The sequence below is a fragment of the Zosterops lateralis genome, assembly GCF_965231275.1.
Source record: "Zosterops lateralis genome assembly, chromosome: 5".
NCBI lineage: Eukaryota > Metazoa > Chordata > Aves > Passeriformes > Zosteropidae > Zosterops > Zosterops lateralis.
Window position 1 is genome coordinate 31338261 of NC_139766.1, and position 11824 is coordinate 31350084.

The following is an 11824-nucleotide window of genomic DNA, read 5'->3' on the forward strand; positions in this document are numbered from 1 at the left end:
GGAGTTGATATTATGATCTGTAAAGTGAATGAAGCTCCCAGGAGTAACTAGAGCTTATGTAATATTTATTTCTACATTTTTGCTCAGCGGTTTTGTGCCATTTTGATGCTGAGCTGCAAGGACTGTTAGGTTCTTAGACATTTCAAATCGTTCTTCAGTGAAACTGGGCCTGCAGACTTTCTTGTCTAGGTAACCTTACTTGACTTTGGGATTTTTCCTAAGAAACCATGGTCATTTTCCCCACTTAGAAGTATTTTAATTTAGCAATTTTTGTTGTGCATGATCTCTGTGGAAACCTAAACTGTTCTGCCAGGTACAACTTTCCAGTATTAATTTAATGCTAGAAAAATTATGAACTGATCTTTTTCTTGAAACATTCTGGCTGGATGGTCTCCCAGGTAGAAGAAACACTGAGTAGAGCTAAGATTGTCTCTGGATATATGTACAAGAAAATTGTATTAAATTTTATTAGGTACTCACAAAAACAGTTTTCAGTCCTTGATTTTGTTGTTGTTTATGATGTTTTACAAGTGAAATATTGTTGCTAATGGAACAACACTCGGGACGAAAATATTCATGGAATGTGAAACAAATCTGGCTTTAATATTTGTCATTGGGATACCGTTTTGTGCATGGAAACATCATTAAATAAGCAGAGGCCTGACAAAATGCCTCTCTATGGAAGAAGTTCATCTCTCTGATGCTGTACCCTGTCACCTCTGACTTTCTTGCTTTCAAGTGTTTGAGGCTTTGCAGCAGCTTCTCACGCTGCTTCATGTAAACAATATTGTATTCTTAGAAATTATCTGTATGTTTTGCATTCTTGTTCTCTGAGAGAGAACTTGACTGATGGTCATATTGACCAATGGAGTCAGGAGGTTGTAACCTCCTTGGGCCAATCTTGGCCCTCTGTACAAAATATATATAAGCCTTTGGAGTCAGATAATAAAGAGCCTTCCATGTTTGACCCTGCTGTGCCTGCTGTCCTCTGTGAGAGTCCACACCACATCACAACGTGTTGCCCCCCTAAGGGCAGGGGTAACAATACCCAGTTATGTATCACATTTAAAGTTTCTGATGCTGCAGGCATTCACTGGTGAGCACCTATCATAGTCTTGTTTTCAGCTAGGAGCATAAACTTTCAAATTAATGTCCTGAGCAAGGGCTAGATTAATCAGAAAGATTTAATAATGTCAAAAAAATCTGTAAGCTATCCTTGAGGGAACATAGAACATGGTAGAAGTATTAGAATGATCAGAAACCAGTGCTTAAAAATGTAAATATTTTTTTTTTGTCCATTAGATGTGTAAAAACTGTGTACATATCAAACTTGGCAGTATAATATTTAAATACAGCTTAATCTCTACAAAACCAGATCAAAATTTATAAGAAAGCATCCTGTTACCTAAGGCTATTTATGAAACAATTGTAAATGACTCTAACATATCTGGCAATGTCTTACAAGCGGTGAAAAGACAGTAGATAAGAATGATATTAATCTGATTGTTAGAAACTAAGTTTGATCTAAAAATTAGCAGTGTTGGACCAATTACACTATCCTCTTTCCTTAAAGATATACTTAGCAAGTAAACATTAGAGGTCTGAGACAGTGGCCACTGAAACAAAATCCTTGTATGTGATTTCAATGACTGCTGCACATACTGTTTAGTCTTACGTAAAAGATAAAGCAGCTCCAATTGGCATAAAGACTAAAACACTCACCTAAAATTGGTCCAGCTGAAGCACTGATGGAAACATGATGGTATTCATCAAATGGTGTTTCGAAGTGCAGCTACATGATGAAAACATGTAGCTTGTGGAAAATATTTGTTGTAAGCAGCCAAAGCATTACATATCCAGGAAAAACTTTGAAAAAGGTAAATAGTGACTTGGCCATCAATATTAAAAGGTATAGAAATAACTTGTGAAAAAAAGGAGAAAACATAGCCTTACTGATGTTGCCAGCAATATGAGATCTTTTCTAAAATTCACTCAGATTTTCTGAGTACCTAATATTCTAGCTGGAATCTCCCTAATGCTTTAAAACATTGTTGGTTTTGGGTTTTTTTCTATATATAAGCTGTTTCCCTTTTTTTTTTTTACAGTAGGTTATTTTCCCCAGACTAAATACTTTAGAAGAGTTAAAGTACTTCACAATACTAACACTTGAAGAAAGAGCTCTGTAGACTGCATCACCCTCAGTTCTCCTAAAATTGCCAGAAGAATTAGTCATTTTTGACCTGCTGTATTCAGCCCTCCATTCTAACTCTATGGCAGGCATTCAGCACCACCTAATCTATGTAATTTTAATCTTTTTCCATTAATATTCTGCACATATTTAAGTTGCTAGAAATTTCTGGAAACTTTCTGATTATCATTCAGGACATACTTATCACTAAATCTAGGGAATAACAACCCACACAGTAATTTGTATATGCTCTGCAAATACAAGTTGCTACTGATACAACTACATCATGTAGTTCTTATTAAGGCTCTTAGATTCATTTTGACATCTTGGCAATACCATAAGCATTTTTCTTATAATCTGTCAGGGTCATGATTTTTACACTCCGTTAATGTTGTATTGTGCTCTCGGAAGTCAAATTGTCAAGGAAAACACTTGTTTGTTTTCTGTTGCATTAATACAGCTTTATATTCAGCAGATAGGTCTGATGTTGCTATGTGTTTGCTAAGCAGAAAGGCTTCTTTTTCAGTAAGGGTGGTGAAAATATTTAATGGAACATTGCTTTAGACAGCATCTAAAAACATAACCTGCTCAAGCTGGTTACCAGTAGATTATCTTTCTTCCCACATACATCCTCTGCACAACATTTGCTTAAATTTATTAAAGCTTATTTGGCTTATGTCAAAGTCAAGAAATTCAACCTCTTGCCTTCTCAGTTCAGACAAGTGGTGTTAATGCATAATAATACATTCTTTAGGTACACAAATCACATTTTTTCACAGTAACGTGATCTTACTCCCTAAAGAGAATGAACATTTTTACTTCAAGGAAGAGTTATTTAAGATTTTGATTTTGTGGCCTTTTTGAAGAGTTCAATATAGAACTTCAGGCTTCATTTATAGCATTCTGTTCAACCTTAAATCTGAAGATAAAAATTAACCCATTCCTATATATTTTTTTGTCATATTCACCTATAAAATAGAAAGTATTCTACAAACATAAGTGTTTAATTTCATAGTATGCCATTATAACATGGAAATTTCATAAATTAGAAATATTTTTCAGTGATTGTGGTAGCTAAAGCTAGGATCATGTTTTTAAATTGTTTATCATAGAACATATGAAAGCTCAACTTCTTTTCAGCTCCAACTTCAGGGTCTGAAACAACAAAGTTCAAAATATACAACAATCATACTAATCCCAAATATTTCCATATTATAAGGAAAATTTATCTGAACTCAAGTTTTTAAATAACTCTTCCTGAAAGGAAAATTAAAAATCCTGTCTGTAAACAGGTATCTGGTTTTCAAGCAGTTTCCACCCCCAGCACTTCATTCATTCAGCTGACATGCTAACCATGAGCTGGCAGCTTGGGACTTGGTTTCCAAACTCCTGATTTCTTTTTTGGTTTTTTTAAGACAGGCTACTGGGATATCCTGCTAGCCTCCTGCTAGCTTCCAATTTTCATATGAAACAGCTTGGGTTTCCAGGATTTTCAGTTTGTCATTCTACAGCAGCTAGTTGAAAAAAAGCTGGAACAGCAGTAGTGTATGAGTTTATGGAAGCCTGAAATTTGGTTGATTCAGAGACAGAGTGCCTGCTCTTCTTAGACTCATTTGTTTCCAAAGCTAAAACTATTCAGAGAAATGTATACCATCTGTCACCTTTTAAAGGGAAAAAAATTCTTTTTAACTTGATCCTTATCATTTGGCTAAAGTGGGTAAATGATGACAATATCAGCAATAATAATGGTGAGCAGCAGCAGAAGTTTTAGTGGATGGCAGAGAAAGAATTTTAGGATAGGCAGTCTCCAGCTAAGCAGAAAGTTAATAAGCAGATATAAATAGAATTCTTTCAAGTATTACTTTTTATTAAGTGTCTGGAGTTTATACGCTACCATTTCATCAATCCTGCAATATTCTAGACAGGGGGAAACAAACCTGCCAACAGTGCCTTTTCATTTACTTTCCACTTCTTGATTCATCAGATAAACAAAGAGCTATAAGTTCCATACAGTCTCTTGTTTTTATATCAGTTGCCACTACGTCAAGGATAAATTCTGAAAGCAGTGCTTTTTTCCTGTGTCATCTTCTGCCTAAAGAAGCTCTGATGTTTGAGCTGAAATGATCTGGAATTCTGCCAAAGGCTTCAGGATAAGCATATTTCAGTCTGGCAGTGAATCCCCAGTCAAAGATGAAACAGCTACAGACATTATCACAAGAAAGTTATTTATAAATCCAGATACTAAATCAAGGAAAAACTAGTGCAGCAGTCTTTTAATTGAGGCCATTTGTTCCAGGTGCCATTAGGATAATATCAAATGTAGTATTTTTACATGTATCAAAATTTAAACACAACAGTGTAGGTAGAATCCAGAGAAAGATAATTTCTATGTTTTTCTCTGACAGTATTTGCAGATTAAACATTTCTAACTGGACTTTTAAAGCCAGAGATTGGTAAGGGACTATGCATTTGAAGATATTTGAAATAATATAGTCAAAAATTAGTTTTGAGAATTTTAGCAGTTAAAATGCCCTATTGGACATTGCCTCTCCTACTAACTTGCTGTTATCTGTTTATATTTTGTATGCCCCAAAAAAATACTAAAAACAATTCACCAAGCCCATCTTTGATTAGCACTGAAATTGTACATGATCTAAAACTAATAACATATTTTATTACAGGTTGCAATGGAAGCTTGTATTTCATCTTCCATGAATAACCTCAAAACTACAAAGTAGAATATCAAATACCTATGTATATATGCATTTATATATCTAAAAACATGCTTGTATAGATAACATTGATAGTTTTGTGTACTTACGGACATGAATAACTAGAGCTTTTCATGTAATAGTTATTTTAAAGAAATGAATAAAAGCAACATCAATGTTTCTTGTGAACTTCTTCTTAGAAATTAGAATGGTTGGGAGGGATTCATATGTATCATCATTTAAGCAACTGAAAAAAGAAAGTATTATCTACCCTCAAAAAATGAGTTCAAAACATGATGGATTAAATTGTCTTTCAACAATATCATCTCCCTTTGTTTAAAAATAAATAACCAGGATGTTTCATTGCTTAATTTTTCAGTTTGGAGGCAGAGAAAAGGGGGCATCAAAACTGTCTGGGAACTGTCTAGGCCACTGCCAAGCATCTCTTTTTTTTACTGAAGAGCATGTCTTTAGGAAAGACAACTGTGTTCAACTGGACTCTTAGGAATTAAGATTATTTATGTACTTGCCAGCATATTCAAAGAGAATAATGTAAAAGCGATAATAAAGTCATGGAAGCTTGAAATGTAAATGCGAGAAAAGAGATTTTAATTCCAGGATTGGAAAAGTTAAGGGCTAGTTAATGTAATGAAAGGAAGGTAAATAAAGAAGGCAAAGGTGAGTTTGGAAATTATTAGTAATATTATTTTTGCTGATTTTTCAAGAGAGACTATTTAAAACCACAGTTATGAATATCTTGATTTGATATAAATTCTAAGTCTGTGTGATGGAAAGAATCCAAATAAATGGCATAAGAAAAATAATAGGTCATGATAGATAAGCTTAAAGACAGTTTTCTTCCAAAAGGTGCATTTTTAAGTTAATCTACCTTTTTAAACTAAAAATGGGTGTCTTATTTCTGGTATATGACAATGAATTTTGAGCTAGAAACTAAAAACTAATTACATTTAAAGTGTTCCACTGAGGCTGCTCATTAATATAATGAGAGCAGAAATGACAGAAAAGAGCAAAAGAAAAACTAATACTTGCCTCTTTATATTTATTTTACAGGAAATGTGTTTGTTGTAAGCCTGGCAGTTGCAGACTTGATAGTAGCTATCTACCCTTATCCACTGGTCCTCACATCTGTGTTTCACAACGGATGGAAACTGGGATACCTACACTGCCAGATTAGTGGCTTCTTGATGGGCCTAAGTGTCATTGGATCAATCTTCAATATTACAGGCATCGCTATCAATCGGTACTGCTATATCTGCCACAGTCTCAAATATGACAAGCTGTACAGTGACAAGAATTCATTGTGCTACATTGTTCTTATATGGGTCCTAACATTTGTTGCTATCGTGCCCAACCTGTTTGTGGGATCGCTGCAGTATGACCCCAGGATTTACTCGTGTACTTTTGCACAGTCTGTGAGCTCAGCATATACTATAGCAGTTGTGTTTTTCCACTTCCTGCTCCCCATAGCTGTAGTTACTTTCTGTTACTTGAGAATATGGATCCTCGTCATTCAGGTAAGGCGAAGGGTTAAACCAGATAACAACCCTAGGCTGAAACCACACGACTTCAGAAACTTTGTAACCATGTTTGTGGTATTTGTACTGTTCGCAGTCTGCTGGGCTCCTTTGAACTTTATAGGCCTTGCAGTGGCTGTCAACCCCAAAACTGTAATCCCTAGGATTCCAGAGTGGTTGTTTGTGTCTAGTTATTACATGGCGTATTTCAACAGCTGCCTTAATGCTATAGTATATGGACTCCTGAACCAGAACTTCAGAAGAGAATACAAGAGAATTATTGTCACTTTTTGTACAGCAAAAGTTTTTTTCCAGGATAGTTCTAATGATGCAGGAGACAGAATGAGAAGCAAACCTTCTCCACTGATTACAAACAACAATCAAGTGAAGGTGGACTCTGTCTGAAAACGGGAATCTTACTATTATCACTCAACAGCATCCAAAAAAAAGTGTCCATTTTATTAAACCTCCTGTTAAGTATTATAGTGAAATATATCTTCTACACTGAAAGCATTTTGATCAAATTCCTTGCATGGTGTTTGGAAGCTTGTTACAGAGCCTTGACATACAGATCCTACTATACAATGGTCTATCCCTTGTACAATGACATAATGATATCCTTGAGGGAATAAAAAGTTATGAGTGGCTACTTTTTTTCCTAGATGGAGATAAGCACCTAGAAAAAGATTGAATCAGAAGTATCCATATTGCTTGATTCAGTGAAAAAAATCATAAAATTATTCCTGCCACTTTCCACATGCTTTTTCTGTCTGTTACGGTCCTGATTCTAAAATCACTGAAAATTTCTTTTAAAAAATTAAATCCAGCCTTTATGTAATGTATTACAAGATGTAAACTGAAAAATCAAAGTAATTTAAAATTCATTAGGATTTTTGATAAATACCTCTATCTATATTTCTTTGCTACTAACATGGACATGAATATATATTTTTTTGATATTAAATCTCATCAGCCCTCCTAGGAATGACATTCTCAATTGACTTCTCAATTTTAAAATAGCTTTTAGGAGGAGAAACATGCCTGAATGATTATCTTCAAAGCTCCAAGGGCAGGAGGATAGACAGCAAGGAAGGCAAAGAGCCGTGATTCATCAGTTCAAGCTGTTTCAGCATAAAAAAGAGGTGTAGGAGGGTTGGGATGAGAAATTTAAATGACCGTTACTTCTGAAGAGATGGTAACTCCTGAAATCAGGAAGTGCCCCAGAGGAGTTTCTGGGAAAACACCTTCTAGAAACATAAGTGAGGAAGAACTGTTATATCTCAATTGTGTGCAAGACAGGAGTTCTAAATCTCTGTGAGAAGATTAATTTTATAGGAATGATAGTTGAGTATGACAGTTTTGTCTCGTAAGTGGAATCTTAAGCCCATGAAATGCTAGGAAAGGAGACATGTATACAGCATGAGTATTTAAGGTCTTTCTGAAACTGATCTCCTGAGAATAACTTGAGGCTAGCAGGTTTTCTTTTTTTAATCTGCCATGGATAAAGATTTCAAATTAATAATTAGGTGTCTACCAAAATTATGAACATAGTGTAATAACATAAGTGTAATTAGACACCTTGAAATAACAGAAAAGAGAAGATACTACTTAAAACAATGGTACAAAGAGGAACACATGATTTTCAGGACTTTCCTCAGACAGCAGGAACCTCTTCAGTAAGGGGAAGTACAGTGTGAAGTGAGGAAGAATAACAAGACAGACTGTCTCCTGCAACAGTGAATCTCTCCTTATAATGAAGTTCTCTGGCAGAGAAAAGTAATTCACAATAAGATTCACCTTCAAATTGACGTTAAAAAGAAAGGGCATTTAGCTCTGGAAAGAGCTTTTAATACCTTTTAATGCTCAATTGTTTATACCTACAGTGATGTTCAAGTACACTTGAGCTTTTCCAAGCTAATTCTGAAAATGTCAGTGGGACTAGGAGCTTCTGAATAGCCATCAGATTTTGTTAATCGATGTTAAAATGTGAATTTTACTTAAACAGTTATTTTAAAATATTATTTACTGTACTGGAGATTTTCTTGAGCTTATATGTCTTAGAAAACAATAGTCATTCTGTCATTGAACTCCTTAAACTGCATATAAACCTGACAGCATTCCATCTTTCTTGGATCATAGATTAGTAAACCCTTGGTTTACTAATGAACTGAAGGGAATGGATTTGTATTTACTTGAAAGCCCCACTGACGCTTCATCACCTGACCAGCTTCTTACCTTAAAAACAGGTGCCTCATGTCAAGTTATCAACGGAACTAAATGAACAACATTGTAAAACCTTGGATATGAACTAGCAAGTCAATGCATTGCTGAGGTGCTTGACTCATCTTTGTTTACATTTTCCAGTCAGAACCACTGTGTAAATAACCAGCTCTCTTCTATTGTGGTATCATCATATGATATGATACAATATGATTTACAGCATAAAATATATCACAGCTTTCTTCACTGTGATTTCATCCTTGGAGGATGCTAAGCTCTGTAATTTTATTGCTTTGTGTGTAGTGATTTTAGAATACCAAGGGAGGCATGACCACCTACAAGTAAATGAGTTTTTCATGCAAGAAAAAATGCTATTTAAATTCCTACAAAACTTGCCTTATTTAAAGCATATTTTCAATGAAAATAATGTCTTATTATATATCTATGAAAGTAGCATAAAGTCAGTTAAAGTAGCTTAATCATTAGTAAGTTTAGAATTCTCAAAGACCTTTCACTTTCCATTTCCTATAGAAAATGTACACCTGTATCATGTCTATCATATTTATGAGCTGGTTCAAGATACTGTATCCAATATGTGGGTTATCTGAGGAGTTAAAGTCCCCTGTAACTAGTAAGTGCTAAAATATATTTTTGATGAAAATGGTTTGCTATATACAACAGAACATATTATACCAAAGGTATATATTTTATTGAATAGGCCAGTAATAAAAATTGAGAGCATTTTTCAGATCTGTATTTTGAAATATTTGTATTAAGTCTAAATCACAGAAATGTGCATGTTGGTGATGTTATGAGCTGCTAAATATAGCAATAATTTTAAGATATTTATCTCTTGTTCTTTTTTTGGGGGGAGAGTTGAAAATTTTGTTTAAATTATTAAGGATAACTTTGGATAATATCTGCTGCCCTCTTGAGATTACTTTTGCATTTGCTGCCATTCTGCAATATGTTTTAGGTAAGGATTGCAAAACTACCCATTGCAAAAGTAGAAGAATAATGAATGATGCCTAAACCTGCAGTAATGGTTACTTTTAATTCAAGTTTGTGGCTTCAAAAGAGTCAAAGTGATTCATGCAAGACAATCAGCAGCCTTACCAGCTGCTCACTGGCAATGAGAGTGGCAATGTAACTCAGCACCTCACAAGATCTGACTTTATGATCAACATAAAGATGACTAGTGAAAATAATAATGATTTCTGTCCATTCTAAGGAGATGCAGTTTGAAAAGTCTGAGATTACTTGCTTCTGTGAAAGTGGATGAGCCATAGTATGCTCTTTTATATTCTAAGTCATTAAATTTTCCCCTGTATGAAAGGTTAGCATAGCACAACTGCATTATTAAGAGTTCTATCTGGGTGGTTTAGCTAGTGTACTTGTCCTACAGCAGTCATCAGCTCTGGATAGATTTATTCCTAAAATGCAAGTCACAGGAGTCTGCAGCATCTGCAGAGTCTCATCCCTTTCCTACTTCTTATCCATTTCTGATCTGAGCCCCAGTGAAGCCAAAGGACCTCTGGAAGGAGCAGTGAAACATCCCTGTCCCCCTCCCTGTATGCAACACACTGAAGACTTACAGCCTTATTGAGTGCTACCTTATCCTGCAAGAATTCCTTTCCTTTATCACAATCTTGATTACGCTGACAATCTGACAAACTTTGAACCCTTACAGATAGATAGTTTTATTGGTGGTCATCTACATTGCAAACTTTACGTTTACAAAGAAGCTTGGCATTATTAAATATTTACCAGCAAAGAGAATCTTAATGAATATATTAATATCAAACAGGGTAGTTATTGTATTTAAACTGTAACTGTATGCAACAATGTAGTTTCATTTGGCATAGCTTTGCACATTTTCTCTTTGCACTTTTTCTTCTATCACTGGGCTAATGCAAGTGCATTGATATGAAACAAGCATATGTTATTTCAATAGACATAATATGTAGCAATGATTTTACTTATTTTGTTCTAATTTGTTTTAGAAGGTAGGTATGTGAATCATCCATAATAAAGAGACTATCATGAACAATCTGTATCAGTGTATAGTGCATCCTTCTCTAATCGTCACATCTTTTTCCTCTTTTTGACCACTTTTGAAATGTTATCATGTTAGGTTTGGTTAATTATGATATACTGAAGGGAAGTGTTATTTCCCTTACATGGCACTGAAAAAAATAATTAAAAAAGATCCTTAAAATGTAATACACAAGTACGTAAATATATGTGATCATCTAATTTGAAATATAATTTCAAAACCTCCTTTTATTTGAACAACTTGTTCACAAACTGTAGTAATATAAATGGACTGTTATTCTTTAGTTATTTTCTAATGACTGCACTAAGTATCATTAATGTGGTTTATGAATAATTAAGAACTACAAATGTATGTCATTTTGTCACTGAGGCTTGGGAAATCACACATGCTAAAGCCAACTTTCTTAGCAGAAAAAATATTCAAGTAGTGGCCTGGCTTACAGCCCATGTACTGTATATAAAATTTTTGCCTGTAATAAGAATTCCATTATGTGGTTTTATGAATTTACTTATTAAAAATATTATTCCTACCTCAAATATGTGTCTGAGAGATTGCAATGTGTATAGGGTGGAAAAGACTCACAGTATAAGTCAACAGTGTTTACAGTTTTCAATAGAAACAGAAGTAAATCCAGCAAAGAAGTACATATATTAATAATGGTCATGGAAAATATTTTCCCAGTTGAATACAATACTCATAATTCAAATTATCCCAGCTACCAAACACTGACCAAAGTATTCACATTTTGAGAACAATGTTATTCATAAAAGTATATACAGTGTTCCAAAAATTATTCCAAGACTTAAACCCAAATAGCCTTTGAGAGACAGTGTCTGGTTTCATCTCACATAAAATAGTACAGCTTAACTGATTCATGTCAGCTGAGGATTTTGGTATATTAGAGTTCATTAATCCAAAAATTAGCTATTTTACACCATTACACAAGCAATATATATATTATTTCTATGAAATTCCCCAACTGTCAGATGTCCAGGAGAATGTGAATCTTCCTGCTAATGATCTGCAAAATTAATCTCATCCAGTGCTTGTGATTTCTGTGATTTGTTGTTTTTATAAATAAATATAAAAAGTCAGCAGTCTTTTATGTGGCTTC

The 11824-nt window shown here is 34.3% G+C and overlaps 1 protein-coding gene across 1 annotated transcript in view; it reads left to right on the plus strand.

Moving 5' to 3' along the window:
- MTNR1A (melatonin receptor 1A) overlaps positions 1-6839 on the plus strand; it is a gene marked incomplete at both ends in the record, with an annotated part of 52198 nt that extends 45359 nt beyond the window's left edge. The window contains one exon of the mRNA XM_083861065.1: positions 5971-6839. Coding sequence (XP_083717191.1) covers positions 5971-6839 — 869 coding nt within the window. The remainder of the gene's footprint in view (positions 1-5970) is intronic.
- Positions 6840-11824: the final 4985 nt, after the last annotated feature.